Source organism: Pseudorca crassidens, chromosome 14 (genome assembly GCF_039906515.1).
Source record: "Pseudorca crassidens isolate mPseCra1 chromosome 14, mPseCra1.hap1, whole genome shotgun sequence".
Classification (NCBI taxonomy): Eukaryota; Metazoa; Chordata; class Mammalia; order Artiodactyla; family Delphinidae; genus Pseudorca; species Pseudorca crassidens.
This window is the reverse complement of record NC_090309.1, coordinates 66,926,699-66,945,228: the sequence shown is the minus strand read 5'-3', so window position 1 is coordinate 66,945,228 and position 18,530 is coordinate 66,926,699. Positions and strand designations below refer to the sequence as shown.

Genomic DNA, 18,530 nt, shown 5'->3' with positions numbered 1-18,530 from the left:
AGCCTGCATGCTGCAACTACTGGAGCCTGTGCACCTAGAGCCCATGTTCCAAAACAAGAGAAGCCACCGCAATAAGAAGCCCGCGCACCACAACAAAGAGTAGCCCCCACTCACCACAAATAGAGAAAGCCCGCACGCAGCAATGAAGACCCAACACAGACAAAACTTAAAAAAAAAAAAAATCAGCTTATATAATGTATGCTTGATTAGCATTGTGATTGGTGACAGCTTTTTCATGTAGAACTGTTGCAAAGATGTGGATGCGTATGTACAGGATATAGAATTTTTCATGCAGAATTGATGCAAAGTTGTGGATGCTTATGTACAGGATATAGAAACTGACTAGTACATATATTGATTCAAATTAAGATTAAATGCTTTTTAGGAATGGAAAATAACAGAAAGTAAAACTAGAGAATGATTGGGAAAACTAGAGGAGAGTTATGTGGATCGTTATTATATATCCATACATTTCCCAATACATAGTAGGCACGCCATAAAAACTTCCAAATTAAAAAAAATAAAAAAACAAAACAAAAAAGTCTTCCAGAAAGTAACTGAGAGCTGCTAATCTACATTTTCTAAGTACTGACAGTATTAGTAAAGTAGGAAGCTAGACTGTGAGCTCCTTCAGGACAGAGAACTTGTTTTATATATCTTTATGCTTCACATGGTGCCTGGTACATCATAGGTACACAACATATATTGAATTGATTCACAGTTAAAACTGGATTTTAATTAAGACACTGACACTACTGAAGAAAAAGGACAGAATGTAAAAATGATTACTAAAGGAAACAGCACAGAATAATTAACTATAGGCCAGGTTTCTCTCAATCAAAAAAAAAAGTTATCAGTGTGGTTTACAAAAAAGCTTCGCTAAAGTTTTTACATTTATAACATTAATTGAAAGATTCAGGGAAAAAGCCATAGCAGCAGAGAGCTGAGCAAAAATAAATAAATAAATAAAAGTAAATAACAGCTAGAAATGATAGAAACAAAGTAGCAAGAAAGTTATAGGAAGTATAAAATTAATTCAAAATACTGCAGAATGTTGTTTTGATATGAAATCAAAAATTCTAAAGAGTACGGCATAGAAAACAAACTTATGGTTACCAAAAGAAAAATGGGGGAGATAAGTTAGGAGTTTGAGATTAACATATACACACTACTATATATAAAATAGATAACCAAAAAGGACCTATTGTATAGCACAGGGAACTATACTCAATATTTTGTAATAACCTGTAACAGAAAAGAATCTGAAAAAAATATATATATATACATAGGTATATACATATATCTGAATCACTTTGCTGTACACCTGAAACTAATGCAACGTTGTAAATCAACTATACTTCAATAAAAAAATTAAAATAAAAAGATGGCCCTGAAAACCATCGTTATGACAGAAATTTGCAATATTGTGTACTATTTTTTTGTTGTTAGTTTCTGCTTTATATCTTGTGTACTGTCTAGAGTGGGATAAATTAAAAGAATGAGAATAACATTTAGCTCTTATCTAGACTTGTAGTACAAAACTTTGTTCAGTACTCCCCTCATCTACTTCCACTATGTCTATTTATTATGGTACTTACCTCATCCTGCCTTATATTTTGTTTACAGTTAAATACAATTAGATATTTTAGTTCTTCAAAGGCAAAGATCTTATTATATTCATCTTTTCATTTTTTGTTTCTTATATTTGATAAATATTTTTTTCAAAAGTGAATTTATAAGGAAAGCAAGCAGTTGCACCAAAGTACTAGTCTCTAGCCTTCCCTTCTTGGGGTTTTGGGGAGATAGTAGTTATAGATTCTAGAACTAGAATTCTAGAATTTAGAATAATTTTGCTACTGTTCTTGACCCCCTTTTTACAGACATGATGCAAATTCTGTTAATAAAATATTAACCTATTTAGACAGGCAATACCTATTTAGGAATAATACAATATGTGTAGTAGAGAAAGAATTGATTTGGGATTAGTTAAGTATTAAAACCTGGTTCCTTCATTTGTTTGCCATGTGGAATTAAGCAAATAGTTTAACACTTCTGAGCTTCATGTTTTTTTCACATATATAATTAGCATAAAAATTCTTCACAGAGAGAATCAAATGAGATTAGATAGATGAAACTGCTTTGTAAACAAAAGTTATATAAATCTAAGTGAAACCTAAGTACTTCATTATTGTGATATTGTTCTACCTGTTATTGTTGTTGTTTCTAATCTGTTTTTTTTTCTTTTAAATAATTAGTGGGAGAGAAAGTGCTCAGAGAAGTAAAGAACATGATCCAGCACACACACACACACACACACACACACACACACACACAAATGTGTTTGCAGAGAAATACACAGAAGTTATTGAGTGTAAATGGAACCTCTGCATGCGGTTTGTGTGGAGGGACACCAACCACCTTTCAAGAAGACCTAAAGGGCTTCCCTGGTGGTGCAGTGGTTGAGAGTCCGCCTGCCGATGCAGGCGATATGGGTTCATGCCCCTGTCTGGGAGGATCCCGCATGCCGTGGAGCGGCTGGGCCCATGAGCCATGGCCGCTGGGCCTGCACGTCCGGAGCCTGTGCTGCACAACGGGAAAAAAAAGACATAAAAGTATATATTCCAGATTTGGTAAATCACTTTCCAAGGAAGTATTTTTTGTTGTCTAATATAGGAAGACAACTACTCCATCTGTAGTTCCCTTGTCTTCACTACCAAACTCCATGTCCAGGCACACTTACCACCATCCCCAAGGAACATATCAAATGGGCTTTTCAAAGACATGAATATAGGGACTTCCCTGATGGTCCAGTGGTTAAGACTCTGCGCTTCCACTGCAGGGGACACGGGTTTGATCCCTGGTCCTGGAATTAAGATCCCACATGCTGTGTGGCATGGCCAAAAAAAGACATGAATAAAGTGTATTATTGATTTTTATGATACAGACATATCTCAGCAATGAGAATAATAAAAATGAAGGAAAAGGCTAACCTTAATATCACTTCCCATCCCCAAATTGTCAATTACTTCAGCCATTTCTCATAAGAGCCTATATTTATATTTCTTTTCCACAATTCAGGAGGGAAAGCATCACTTCTCATGGGTCTACCCATGAGAAAAAAGTCTGAAGTTTTCTTTCACCTATCCAACTTGAACCAGTTATTTCGATAAGGCAGATGCCATGTGCTGATTGCCACAGACCTAAATTACTGCCTTCCCTGAGCAATAATGAAGATATGACCTGGTGGTAGTTAATACCACCTGAATTGCATGACTGCTATGCAATGGGACAGGATGGGTTTCACAAGGGAAAACCTTAGAATGGCTAGGAAGAGGGAAGAAAGGTAATGGATTCTGAGTAGTGAGTCAACAAATGTTCACTATCACGTATTATGTAAAGAGTTCATACTCAGTATGAGCTTACCACAAAAGAGATAAAATAAAATGGAATGTTCACTTTGACACACTAATTCTATTTCTGTGATTTTAATCCCATAAAAATACAAAAATGTACAAGGGTACAAAGATACTTACTGTACCACAGTTTTTAGTAGAAAGAGATTGGGAATAGATTAAATTATGATATCTCAATACAATGGACTACTGTGTAGCCATTGAAAAGAATGAGGTAGATTTATAGGTACTGGCATGTAAAAACATTCACAACATAATTTCATCTGAAAATTCATGTTGTAGGAAAATCTGTGTACTGAGATTCTTCTTTCTTGCATGTATATACTAGTATATGCGTAGGAAAAAGCCTGGAGAGATATACAACAAACTATAAATATGGTTACCTGTGGAGCGGGAAAATGGGGAAGGGAAGTCTTTGATTTTTGCAAACTTTTATATTGTTTGAACTTTTTTTTTTTTTACCGAAAGCATGAATTTATTTTAAAATTAAAAGGCCAGGGACTTCCCTGGTGGTCCAGTGGTTAGGACTCTGTGCTTCCACTGCTGGGGGCATGGGTTCGATCCCTGGTTAGGGAACTAAGATCCCGAGTGGCATGGCCCTCCCCAAAAAAGACCAAAAATATTTGGATAATTTTTTTTTTTTTTTTTTTTTTTTTTTTGCAGTACGCGGGCCTCTCACTGTTGTGGCCTCTCCCATTGCGGAGCACAGGCTCCGGACGCGCAGGCTCAGTGGCCATGGCTCACGGGCCCAGCCGCTCCACGGCATGTGGGATCTTCCCTGACCGGGGCACGAACCCGGGTCCCCTGCATTGGCAGGCGGACTCTCAACCACTGCGCCACCAGAGAAGCCCTGGATAAATTTTTTAAATTGGAAAATATGTCACCTTATTATTTGTAACACAGGCAATAATGGGGAAGAATATTTATATGAGTAATGAGTCTAACTGGTTGTATGACAGCATTAAAAGAAAAATCTTCCAGTTTATTCTTCCCTTTACCCATGTATTTATGAGGCATATGCAGAAAAGAGGTAACATAGCAGGCCTGAGACTGCTGGCCTTAGGAAGTCCTGCTTGCAAGATTGGCTGGTATCTAGGAATTTGAGTGATAAACAGTTCCCTACACTGATATAAAACTTTCCCTAAATGATGAGAGTGACTCACTGGGCCTAAAATGTTTGTGCAAAAAATATGGTTTATGTTAAGCACGTGCTTTCCTTCTAGGAGTCTGGACTTTTAGTATGTATTAGGCATAGGGTGCCTACATGATCAGCAGGACTGAATTTCTTATGAGTGTCCCTGGTAGACAACATTTCACACATGTTGTCAGATCTCAATGCTGGAAGAATTGTGTCCTGTGTGACTCCACTGAGAGAAGACTCATGGAAGTTGATGCCGGGTTTCATTCAGACTTTGCTCCATGTGCCTTTTCCCTTTGCTGATTTTGCTTTGTATCCTTTTGCTGTCATAAATCATAGCTGTGAGTATGACTATATGCTGAGTCCTGTGAGTCCTAGCAAATCACAAAATCTGGGGGTTAACTTGGGGATCAGAAACTCTTGGAGAGCTTGAGATAAATATAACTTACAGTGCCCGCCCTCATAAATTTGTATCCTAGTTCAGCTCGATCAGACATACATATGTCATACATTTAAATTACAAAAAAGATAACTGACTAAAGGTTAAGATGAATGATATAGAGCACAAATTCTGAAGGAGTTCAGATGAGGTTGAGATAAATGTAAGCAGGTATCCTTGGAGCAGTTTGGAACAAAGAATAATTATTTAAGCAAAGCAGGGAGGAATGGGGTGGAGGGAACATAATACAGACTGAAACACTAACAAAGAAATTAAATGGAGGAATTCATTTAATATCCAGTATTAACTGACTCCGCTTACGCTTCCATAGCCTCACAGCTTTAAAAATTGAGCTGAGCAAATTAGGTAACAATTTATACTGTTACACCTAATACTATTTCAAAAACATGAGTTCATTTACACTTTCACTAGTAACAGATCCTCTGTAAACTAGAGAATCTCAAACTCGTGCCTCAGTTTTGTTTTGGTTTGTTTGTTTTAAAATTTTGAGCCAGAATCTCCTCAGCAATAAATTTCACATAAAAGTTCAGAATTCTGGTTTCTCTTGATATGTTTTAAACTTTGGCAACAGAGGCCACACGTTTCTGAAAGGCAAAAATCAGTGGGAGCTGAGTAACAGCTGTCCCATTTAATAAGGGAAGGCTACTCTCCAATTTCTCAAAATCTTTATATTCACATCATATATACATTTTTGAATTCCACACCCACACATGGAACTCATATATGTTATATGTCTGACCACTGTGTCTCGTTGTTATTTGAGTTTTTTAGCCATTGTATTAGACTGTAAACTTGCTCTTATTCCCTACTATATCCTGGCAACTTACTCGTCAGCTGGCACATTGTCTGTGCTTACTATCTATTTGTTGAACAAATGAATGATTAATATATGTCACAATGTGAACTCAATATGGGGAAATGATTAATTGTTCGCAACGATGTTTTTGCTTATTAACATAGCTATAGGATAATAATCCCCTAATTGTTACTCTACTCTTCCCATTCCCTACCTCCAACCATGACTTCTGTTTCTCTCTTTTAAGTTTTCTGCCTTTTTCAAAATCAGTCATCTCTTCTCTTGGTTCTAGGTGCTCCACTTTATTTTCCTTTTTTTTTTTTTAATTGAAAAGAAGTCCTTAATAAGTGTCATTGGTCGCTACTTCAAATAATTCAGCATCTCTCCAACTGAAGGTTTGAGGAGCTCCTTAGAAAAGAAGGAGAGCTAAAATATCCAAAAAAACTATTTAGTGGTAGTCACTTTCTAAATAAATTAATGGGTTAAAGTGATAAAGTGACCAAATGTCCTGGATTAGTTAGCTCAGTACTCAGCTCCTCCTTTTTGTCCTGGTGAAACTGGCCCAGATTCCCTTCAAGATTAAGTGTTCTGCAAGTTCTTGCCATCTGAAAACTGGGAGGCTGTCACACTGTAGGTTAAATGGCTGAAAAGGTTAGGATCTTCAGTCCAGGGAGATTATAAAGCCAGTGTAATATCCAGGCACTATTTTTCTTGAGACAAATTTCAAAAGATGTTAATTTAGAAAATGTATTTGACTGGGATATAATTCCAAAAGGCAGAAGATGTGGACTGAGATTATTAAAAATTGAGATCCTAGTGGAGTCTGAATTCTGGAATGACATTGTACATGTAAGAGATAAAAACAAATAAAATTATTGAGCCCTCTTACATTGCAGGTATTATGCAGGAGGTTTTAGGTGTATTCTTTCATTTTGTAATTTAATTCTTATCGCACCCATTTTACAGATGAGTTAATTAAAGAACTTGCTCCATAACACACAACTAATAAGTGGCAGAACCAAAATACCAACCCCAGTCTTTCTGACTCTTAAGCCCATATTTTTACCAAAGAAAAAATGGCAAAGGTACAGAAAAGCAGTCAATATTAAGAACAACTGGATAGCAGGGACTTAGCAAGTGAGAGGCCAGGGGCCAGAAACTCAATACCTGGATGCTCAGGAATGAAAGACCACTCTTGTTCCAGGGGCTAATGATATATTTATTTCATGACTAATAAAATATAAAGTCTATGTAAAAATGTTTTTCTTTGGAAGCCTAGATTTTAACCTTAAAACCCTAAAGTAGTGTGTGTCATTAACTAATATGTGATGTTGGGCAAGTAACAGACTGTTAGAGCCTCAAATTCCTTATTTAAAAAAATGGAGACCATAATGCTTAACTCAAATAGTGATGATTGACTACAACAGTAAAAGTTAACCTGCTTAGCCTGGAGTATGGGTTCAATAAATGTTAGCTAGTAGTAGTAGTAGTCATCATCATCATCATTGTTGCTGTTGTCTCCTTAAACTTCGTTAATTTACCTCATGAATGAAACTAGGAATGTTTTTATGACTCACCAAAGTGACTGGGAAATGCTTTTTTAGATGAGCAATCCATCTTAAGCTCTAATCTGAAATTGAGGTAAAAGGAAATTCTGCACATAATCACTGTGGTAGATTACTTGCAAAGACGGCCACAATAATTTCTTCCATCCCTACATATACACCTCTTTGCAATGTGACTTTGCTACTCCTCCATAAGGATGTAGAATTTATTTTCCCATCTCTTATGTTGGAGCTGGCCATGTGACTTGCTTTGACAAAAGAATGTAGCAGAAATTACATTGTACAACTTTGAAGTTTAGGCTTCAAGAGCCCTTGCATCTTCGACTCATTCTCTCTTGAAAGCCAGATGCTATATAAAGAAGTCTGGAATACCCTGCTGGAGATACATGCCCCAGCCAGTAGCCACCACCAGCATCTGGACATGTGAATGAAGATAACTAGGCCACTCAGCCCTGGTCAAGCCTGCAGCAGATTACTGCATTCACATAAATGAACCCAGACAAGGCCAGCAGAAGGACCACCCAGCCAAACTCAACCCAAATTGCTGACTCACAGAACTGTGAGTAAATAAATGGCTGTTATCTTAAGTCAGTAAGTTTTTGAGTGGTTTATTACACAGCAACAGAAATCTACAACAATTACCATGTTTGAATCATTTTTCAAATTATTAATATTTATTAAATGAGTACCATAAACAAGGCATCAGGCTAGGTACAGAAAGTGAGTCAAAATATGTAAAGTTTGGCCACTGTCTTGAAATGAATTTATAATCTATATCAGGAGGTGATAAAGTATTTAAATAACAATAACACAAGACAATATATTAGAAGAGCCATAGAGTAACACAACTATATTGTTGTAAGAATTAAAAAATAGGGTAATTTCTGCTGGAGGTGATAAGGGAAGGATTTATCATGAAGATAATATTAGAGTTAAGCCTTGAAGGATTTTGACAGTGGAGTAGGAGGAAAAGAAATTCTAAGGGAAAGAAAAATGACCTGAGGATAACTGTGGTCTTGGTAAAGAGCAAAGAGTGCTCAGAAACTTGCCAATACTTTTTGTTGGATTATAGTATATACGTAGATGTGGGAGAACAATTCTTCAACAAATATCAAGTCACAACTTCATTCCAGGCACTGCCTACTACTACATTATTATGTATTGATGATAGATGTGGAAGCTGAACTACAGATGTGAAGGCCAAGTCACTAGTCCAAGTTCACAGCAAGTGGGGGAGCAGGGGTTTGAATGCAACCAGTCGGACTCTAGAGCCACTCTACTACTGGGCAGTGTCTTGGCTAAGTTAAAAAGTTAGTTACTTAAGGAAAAACAACAAAAAAAAGGCTGGCACCAAACTAAATACCCATTTAACAGTTGCAGTGAAAACAAATCAACAAGGAAGAAATTCAAACACTTAATATTGAGCAGAAAAATCAAATTAAGAAGAATAAATGCAGGGACTTCTCTGGTGGTGCGGTGGTTAAGAATCTGCCTTGCAATACAGGGGACACGGGTTCGAGCCCTGGTCCGGGAAGATCCCACATGCCGTGGGGCAACTAAGCCCGTGCGCCACAACTACTGAGCCTGTGCCCTAGAGCCCACGAGCCACAACTACTGAGCCCATGTGCTGCAACTACTGAAGCCTGCGTGCCTAGAGCCCATGCTCTGCAACAAGAGAAGCCACCGCAATGAGAAGCCCGTGCGTAGCAGCGAAGACCCAACACAGCCAAAATAAATAAATTAATTAATTAATTAAAAAAAAAAGAAGAATACATGCAGTATGATTATATTTGTGTAAGGTAAAAACCAGGCAACTATACAGCATATTTACATATGTTAATGTATAAACAAAACTAAAATGAAAAGAAAAACATGATGAGTACAAAATTCAGGATAAATTTTCTGGAGGTCCAGTGGTTAAGACTCTGCACTTCCACTGAAAGGGTTACAGGTTCGATCCCTTGTCGGGGAACTAAGATCCCGCAGGCCGCGGGGGCGGGGCGGGGGGGGGTGGTGGCCAAAAAAAACCCCCCAAAATTTAGGATAGTGGCTTCCTCTAGAGGGGGAGAAAAGAGTTTGAGATTAGGGAGGGGCTCACAGAGTGCTTCAAGGAACTGGTTACATTAGTTTTTCTTAAAATAGATGCTGTTTATTTTATTATTTTTCTTTAAATTATATATATGTTATACAGTTGTTCCTTAGTTTCCTGGGGGTGCGGGGTAGGTTCCAGGAACCACCCCCCCCAATACCAAAAGCCAGGATGCTCAAGCCTGTTACATAAAATGACATAGTTTTTGCATATAACCTACTCATATCCTACCATACACTTGAAATCATCTCTAGATTACTTACAACACCTAATACAATGTAAATGCTATGTAAATAGTTGCAGGCCATGTGGTAAATTCAAGTTTTGCTTTTTGGAACTTTCTGGAATTTTTTTCCAAATATTTTCCATCTGCTGTTGGTTGAATTCGGATGCAGAACAACGGATACGGAGGGCCCATTGTATACATCTTGTTTACATGATATATGTATAAATCTAATAGATTTCACACAACAAAAAGTACCACAGGGTTCAAAAGAGGGTAGTTAGGAATTGAAATGAATCAGATGTGAAAGAGAGAAAGCATTTCAGAATGAGGAACTGGCCGAGGCACAGAGGCAGGAAAAGGGGTGGGGAACAGTAAGAGGGAAACAGGGAGTAAGTCATTTTTGCAATAGCCTACACTTGTAGGGGAGTAGTGGTGGGGAAAAGCTAGATAAAGTTGTGGCCAGAATGTGGAGAGTCTTGGAAGCACTTGTAAACCTCACATTGTAAACAATGGGGTCTTTACTTCAATTAGTATTCCTTAGTTTTGGGCAACAAGAAACAAGAAACAATTACGGCTATTCCAAGTAAAAAGAGAAAGAGAAGAGAGAAAAAAAAATAGGGAGATAGATAGTAGGAGAGAGAAAGAGAGAAGGAGGGAAGGAGAAAACAGAAGCAGAAAAATAGAGAAATAGACTGAACAGTTTTGGGATAGGTTATCAAGTAAGTGACCAGTCCAGGAACCTGGTAGTTCTGAGGATCTCAATGAAATAAACTGATAGAGCAGCTCTTTAGAACACTCAATTCTTACTACCTTCTACCCCAGTGTGTTTCCATCCAAGATTCCAGTTTCTAGGAGAGTATGGTTAACCTAGTGCTTCCACCTCTGTGATCTGGGAAGCAGGGTTCTGTGGTTGCAGCTCATGAGAATACAGGAAGCGAAGTCGAGTAGAATTAAAAAAAAAAAAAAAAAAGGCCCAGTCTGAATTGCTCAGGAAGTATGGTATTACTGAGCAAAACCTAAGGATTCCCTTATTCAAACATTAGTTCTTCAGATTAGACATGTCAACACGTACTAATTTAATTAAATCTCTGGAACTGATGATTTCATCACAATGAGCTAACAGTTTCGTTTTCGGTGACCTTAAGTTTTTGTACGCCTCTACAACTGCTGTCCTCTCATAATAATTACTAAATTGGGACCCATTACTTCTGTGATGGAACTCAGATCAACCAGCCTTTGCGGAAGACCTGGCAGAAAATGCTGAAAGAAATATAAGAAAACTATGACACCGTAAGATGGCCCTGAGAAGTAGCCGAGCGACCCCAGGCTGCAGCGGTCCCTCCAGTGAGTTGATAGCCTAAGTTCCCTGCTAAAGAGCTCCCAGGGTCAGCGAAGTCGACTGAGCGACCGGTCCCTATGGCAGACGTAGGCCGAACTGCGCACTGGGAAATGTAGTTCCATGGGGAAGGGACGGAGTGGCGGGAGCCGCACACGCGCACTAAGAGCTCAGGGCAACAAAGACGGCGGCGTGTGCGCACGCGCCTGAGAAAGACTCGGGAGGGCGTGCGCGTACGCGTGCGCGCCCGGCCGCGGTTCTGAGCTACCGAGCGGCTGAGAGGACAGAGAGGGAGGGGCAGGAGCTACCGACCGCAGGAGGAGGAGAAGGGGTTGTGCTCCTGGCCGAGCAAGGAGAAAGGGGCGGGGCTGGAGAGCAGCGCGCCGGGGTGCCGAGCTCCTGGGACCGGCGGGCGCGTGGGGGTCTGTGGCCCTTGCCGTCCCAGTGGCCGCCGCCGTCGCTTGGCTGCCGTCGGTCTGCGGGAGGCGGGTTATGGCGGCGGCGGCAGTGGGAGCTGTGAATGAGTTCTCCGGGTGGACGAGGGAAGAAGAAAGGCTCCGGCGGCCCCAGCAGCCCGGTGCCTCCCAGGCCTCCGCCCCACTGCCTGGCCCCCTCCCGCCCCGCCCCAAGGCCGGCCCCTTCGCCCCAATCGCCGCATAAGCGAAACCTGTACTACTTCTCCTACCCGCTGTTCGTAGGCTTCGCGCTGCTGCGTTTGGTCGCCTTCCACCTGGGGCTCCTCTTCGTGTGGCTCTGCCAGCGCTTCTCCCGCGCCCTCATGGCCGCCAAGAGGAGCTCCGGGGCCGCGCCGGCGCCGGCCTCGGCCTCGCCCCCGGCGCCAGTGCCAGGCGGGGAGGCCGAGCGCGTCCGAGCCTTCCACAAGCAGGCCTTCGAGTATATCTCCGTTGCTTTGCGCATCGATGAGGACGAGAAAGGTAACTGGGGGCCTGGGGGGAGGGGGCGGCGGCGCCGGGAAGAAAGCGGTGGGGTCGACGAGGGAGGGCAACACCTGCGTCCCTTTCCTGCGGGAGCCGGCGGTGCTCCTCCGTAATTGATCTGCCCAGTGAGACTGCTTCCTCGGGTTAGACCCTCATCCTCCACGATTCTCGGTTAAACACCTCTCTTCTCTCAGGCACCCTAGCCGGTGACTTTGTTTCAGACACTAGCCTACACCTACACTTCTGCATGACCCAAGTCCCTATGAGACACCCAGACGTGCTGGTGACAGTGACAGTTGTCCTAGAGTGACCACACAGATCCTTTCTAGCGCTGTAAACAGTGAGTGGCTCCCTCTGAGCCAGGTTTTCCAAAAGGTTTTGATATCGAAGAAGCTGTGCCTTGTTATAGGCTTTTAGTGAAAGCAGAGTACTGTAGTGTCAGAAAAAAAGAACAAATGGTGACTCAGTTTTGAAAGGAACAGCTGCATATGATTACAGCTGAATTTGCACTATTTTTAAAAGTTTCATAACAGTCATTTTTATGAATGTAATGACTTCTAAGTATTTTTCAGTAAAGTTCTATTTTAGTATAAAACTTTTGCTCCTGGTTAATTTGATCTCATCTAAGTAAGTATTTCAAGGTAACCTCTAAATTTTTAAATTGAAATATTGAGTGAGGACTTCCCTTGTGGGGCAGTGGTTAAGAATCCGCCTGCCAACGCAGGAGACACGGGTTTGATCCCTGGTCCGGGAAGATCCCACATGCCGTGGAGCAACTAAGCCCATGCACCACAACTACTGAGCCTGCGCTCTAGAGCCTGCAAGCCACAACTACTGAAGCCTGCGCACCTAGGGCTGGTGCTCCACAACAAAAGAAGCCACTGCAATGAGAAGGCTGCACTTGCAGCAATGAAGAAGACTCAATGCAGCCAAAAATAAATAAATATTTAAGAAATTGAGTGAATAGGATTAATTTATAATACCATTTTACAATAAAATTTAAAGATTTCTATTTCTGAATGAAAGCAAGGGTACTACATCCTTCAGATTTCTTTTAAGCTAACGTTTTTTAGTCTTTCTATAGGCTAGGCACTGTGTGCTCTTAGCTTTACATGTGTTACCTGTTTAGTCCTCAGAGTTACCCTGTGAGGTGAAGGTACTGTTAGTATCAGCATTTTACAGATGAACAAACTGAGGTTCAAAAGATTAAAGCAGGTCATTCCAAACCTATGCTAATTGCTAATGCCAATTTTTTTTATGGAGTTAGAAGGAGTCTTATAGCATTTTGAAAATCCCTCCTTTTGTCCCAACTCCAGTATGCTGAGATCTTCTTTTCCCTCTAACTACTCATTTTCATTGTCCATTAGTTTAAAAAAAAAAAAAAGCAATCTGCAGTTCATTTGTAGTGTCTCCACTACCAACTCCAGAAACTGTTCTAGAATGTCGGTTTTGTTGAAACTTATTTCCTTTGTGAGGCCTTGGACTGAGCAGTAGGATATAAGGAAAGAGGCAGGTATTCATGGGTTTTGGAGTGTAAGGACAGAGTGGAGGTTAAGAACGTTGAAGAAAGGAGGCGTGGGGCTTCCCTGGTGGCGCAGTGGTTAAGAATCTGCCTGCCAATTCTGGGCACATGGGTTCAATCCCTGGCCTGGGAAGATCCCACAGGCTGTGGAGCAACTAAGCCCATGCACCACAACTACTGAACCTGCGCTCTAGAGCCCATGCTCTGCAACAAGAGAAGCCACGACAATGAGAAGCCTGCGCACCACAATGAAGAGTAGCCCCCACTTGCCTCAACTAGAGAAAGCCTACGCGCAGCAACGAAGACCTAATGCAGCCAAAAATAAAAACAAATAAATAAATAAATTTATTTTTAAAAAAAAGGAGGCACATTTAAGAAAAGAATACCGGGCTTCCCTGGTGGCGCAGTGGTTGAGAGTCCGCCTGCTGATGCAGGGGACACGGGTTCGTGCCCCAGTCTGGGAAGATCCCATATGCCGCGGAGCAGCTGGGCCTGTGAGCCATGGCCGCTGAGCCTGCGTGTCCGGAGCCTGTGCTCCGCAATGGGAGAGGCCACAACAGTGAGAGGCCCGCGTACCGCAAAAAAAAAAGAGAAAAAAATACCATGTGTTTTGGGAGGGAAGTCTTTAATCGCTTCATTCTTTTTTTAATATATATTTAAAATATTTATTTATTTATTTTTGGCTGCGTTGGGTCTTCGTTGCTGCCTGTGGGCTTTTTCTAGTTGTGGCGAGTGCGGGGTGCTGTTTGTTGAGGTGCACAGGCTTCTCATTGCGGTGGCTTCTCGTGTTGCGGAGCACAGCCTCTAGGCGTGTGGGCTTCAGTAGTTTTGGCTTGCAGGCTCAGTAGTTGTGGTGCCCGGGCTTAGTTGCTCCGCGGCATGTGGGATCTTCCCGGACCAGGGCTCAAACCCCTGTCCCCGGTATTGGCAGGCGGATTCTTAACCACTGCGCCACCAGGGAACTCCATGTTGCTTCATTTTTTATCTCTAAGGAGCATCCACGATCTCCTAGGGAGGATGAAGAAGCATATCATTATCCCTTCCTAGAGAAGCACTGTTTTATTGCACTATTTTATTATAATGAAGTTTACTAATCTAGGTCAAAAGTTGTTTTAGAATAGAGGGAATATATTTAAGGGTAGATCAATTCCAGTAAATACAAGGAAATTTTGTTAACACTGGGTGATGGGAGTTGGGAGGTAGCATAAGAGGTCAAGGAAAACTTAGGTATTAAAAAAAAGAATCCTGGACTCTTAGATTTAAAGAGAAATCAGTTCCATGTGAGGGGTAAGTAATGGAAGTGGAATTCAGACCTTGGGTTTCATGCTGGTGACTTATCTTTGGGTATCACATATATACCTCTATTATATTTAATTCCTCTTAAAATATTTACTGTAAATATTCTCAGCAATCTCTGTACCACGTATTTCACTCTCAGCTGATAATGTTTCTATTCAAAGGTTTTGCTTTATTTTTACAGTTAGTTTATAAAGTGGACAGCAGAACAGGCAATGATAACTCTAGTTTGAATTCTACAACTGATGCATTATATGAGAAAATAAATTAGATCAAACCGAAACAAATTAGTTATATTAATTTTCCTTTGACAGTGAAGTAAAACTGAGTTTACGTTGTCGTGGTTCTCTTCTATCTCAAATTTTTCCTTTAGCATATTGAAAATTTTTTTACTTTACCTTTAATTCAGTGGTTGCCGGAGTTCACATTTGAAGTCTATTTGCCTCTCAGCCATCCTTGACAATACAGAACTTAATTTCAGAAGAATTTTATTCTCCCTCTTTCCTACTGCATCAAAATACATACGAACAAATTGAAATGAATTGGATAGTGTTCAAAGGTTTCCTAACTCTGTAGTTAGCCCCAAACCATTAAGGGGCTAGTAATGTCATGCAGTCCCTTTCTGTTAAAAACTTGACCTAGCTTCTAAATATACTGAAAGCCACTTTATTTCATCAGGTGAAGTGGGCTATTTCAGACTGTAGTGATATTAGTTAATTGACACATTTGGTGCCTTCAAATAATAAAGGCCAAATTAAATCTTATTTTAACAAGGTAATACATAAATGTGGTTTATAAGGTGGCTGTTTATTTTGAATTTTATTCTTTTTTATGGCATACTCAACTTTGACACTGAATTTTCATAAAGGCCTAAATTTATCTGAAACCAAGCAATTTTTAAAAAAAATAAATTTATTTTTTCTTTGCGTGTGGGCTTTCTCTAGTTGCGGCAAGCGGGGGCTACTCTTTGTTGCGGTGTGCGGGCTTCTCATTGCGGTGCCTTCTCTTGTTGCAGAGCACGGGCTCCAGGTGCGCGGTTTTCAGTAGTTGTGGCACATGGGCTCAGTAATTGTGCCTTGCGGGCTCTAGAGTGCAGGCTCAGTAGTTGTGGCGCACGGGCTTAGTTGCTCCACGCCATGTGGGATCTTCCTGGACCAGGGCTCGAACCCATGTCGCCTGTATTGGCAGGCGGATTCTTAACCACTGCGCCACCAGGGAAGCCCCTGTTTGTTTTATATGAAGCAGGTTCTCTGTCTTTTAATTCCAAGGGCCCCTTGGAATACTTGGGGGAGGAGAGAAGGTTGTAATAGTGGTTATTTGGATTAACCAGAACATGACCTAACATGCTTTGGGTGGCTCCTGCTGATAGACAAGCCTGGGGTCTCCTGAGTAATACAGTGGTGCAGGTTCTTCAGGTGTGGCTCAGTTACCTCAAGTGTGTAGGACTTGACAGACAGTAAGGGCCCAATGTATTGTATGAAAGAGAGAGAGCCAGTTTCTCAGGATAAGATAGGGCTGCAGCATCTGGCATCAAAGATAGAAGTTATCTAAATAAAATCCTTTTTTATTTATTCCTTGTCAGTTTATATTTAAAATGGAAGGTTTTTAAAAAAATTAATTACCATGTACTATAATTTCATATAATCCAATGTAGTACTTTATTTAAAACACACAAAATACTTGCTTATCCACATCTATTTTCAGAAGGTGAAGCTAGAGATTAGAAATCAGAAGTATCAGATTTGGTATACTTTCTTTTATTCCTAAAAACTATTAGATACCATTTTGAAAGGATTGATTTCAGACAATTTTCTTGTGCCTAATTTCTGCTTTAAATGATTAGAACAAGGAAAGAATTATTCTGATGGATGGACATTCTGATAATATCATACTTTTCCCAGAGAATAACATTATTTTTTATTAAATAAACAATAAACACTTTATATTTCTCTTCAAGAATATTTAGTGGCATTTGCACTAAAGAGACAAAAAGGCAGCCACTTTTAGGAACTTCATTCCTTGTTCTGTTTTTAGCTGATTTTTATTGCAGTTTATATTCTTCCTAGTACAGAATACAGTTGAACTGTATAAAACTCACCTGGTAACTAGATTCCTAAGATTATTGTTAGTCATCCTGATGACAATTAAGGGATAGTCAGTAAACGGATATTAAATTATTGAAGAAGGATCTTCCCTAACCCTTCCTGCCTCTTTTTCACTATCTTATTCTCTGTGCTCTACCCAATAGTAGTTGGATTTTTCAATTATGGCAAAGTGTAGATTCTCTACTTTTCTACTCGTTTTCCACTCTCTTGACCTGTATAAGATCAGTGAAGGTATTAAGCAGTGACCTAGGCTTTTTTTCTCTTGCTTTGTGAATTATTAACAAATGCTCATGCTAGACATCCTATAGAATAAAACATCTTTGAGCACACTCACATCTCAGTGGTTCATTCTGGTAGTGAGGAAAGAAAAATGTCAAAATCCACAATTTTCTTGGAACTAGTAAGTGTTTTACAGCTATATAGGTATAGCATAGACATTATACTTATTCGCATATCTTTCTGTTCTTTTGCAGATATTTTATGTTGCAGTAGAGAGGGAGAGAATTAGTTTGTTGTTCTTAAGTGGATTTTGTCAGTTCCTTTCAGTGAGCTTTCACTAGAACACCCATCCATGGCTGAACAAGTGGGATTTATTACTTATTGTAACCAAGAGAACACACACCATGGGGAACCATGGTGTATCTCAGGAAAAGGCTAAAAAGAACTTACAGAATTTGGGCTTGTATTAGGTGATTTTAAGGAGGATTGAAGGAAGCAGGGTTTTGCTCTGGATTGGATGTTTTCAGGAATTGGGGATAATTCTGTGATTAAGTATCTTAAATCTAACCCACAAAGAGAGAAGACTAGAGTGAGGATGAAGCTGCAATTGGTTAAGAAGTAGTCATTAGCCCGAAGAGGGGGATGTTTGGTGTTTCATGGCTTGGCCAATGTTCACATTTTGTCTGTGTTTAGACATGATTGTAGAGTGGTCTCATTTTTGTCTTCATCCATCATGATCACAGAGTGACCTTGTCTGATGATGTTGTTCTGTGGAATTGTTTATACTCAGTAGAACACCAAGGCTTAGTTGTAATGTCAGGTCATTTCCTTGTCACACCAAGGCTTAGTTGACGGTACCAGCTCCTCGATGTCAGGGGCTGCTTTTCTTTATCTCAGGTTTGAGAGTCTAATTTTATCCTTTTTAAATTGCAGTGCCTCTTATCCAAATTGACATTTGAATTCTGGCTCCACAGGATCTTGGACAAGTTACTTATTATTAGACTGAGATAATGTTTGTAAAATACTTAGTGTCTGCACATAGTAGGTCCTCAGAAAATGGGAACTATTGTTATTTATTTATTTATTTTACAAACTTGTAAAAAATTTTATTTATTTAATTTACTTATTTTTGGCTGTGCTCTGTCTTCGTTGCTGTGCACGGGCTTTCTCTAGTTGTGGCGAGTGGGGGCTACTCTTCGTTGCGGTGCATGGGCTTCTCATTGCGGTGGCTTCTTGTTGTGGAGCACGGGCTCTAGACGCATGGGCTTCAGTAGTTGTGGCACGAGAGCTGAGTGGTTGTGGCTCACAGGCTGTAGAGCACAGGCTCAGTAGTTGTGGTGCACGGGCTTAGTTGCTCCGCAGCATGTGGGATCTTCCTGGACCAGGGCTCGAACCCACGTCCCCTGCATTGGCAGGCGGATGCTTTT

At 40.4% G+C, this 18,530-nt stretch overlaps 1 protein-coding gene across 6 annotated transcripts in view; it reads left to right on the top strand.

Moving 5' to 3' along the window:
• The first annotated feature begins 11,250 nt into the window (after window positions 1–11,250).
• SPAST (spastin) overlaps window positions 11,251–18,530 on the top strand; it is a 62,486-nt gene continuing 55,206 nt past the window's right edge. For 3 of the 6 annotated variants that reach the window (XM_067703327.1, XM_067703326.1, XM_067703325.1), the window contains exon 1: window positions 11,253–11,958. In XM_067703327.1, coding sequence (XP_067559428.1) covers window positions 11,544–11,958 — 415 coding nt within the window. In that variant the 5' untranslated portion in view covers window positions 11,253–11,543. Of the gene's footprint in view, window positions 11,959–18,530 lie in introns of all 6 variants that reach the window. The other 3 variants (XM_067703323.1, XM_067703322.1, XR_010934090.1) reach the window with 2 other exon arrangements.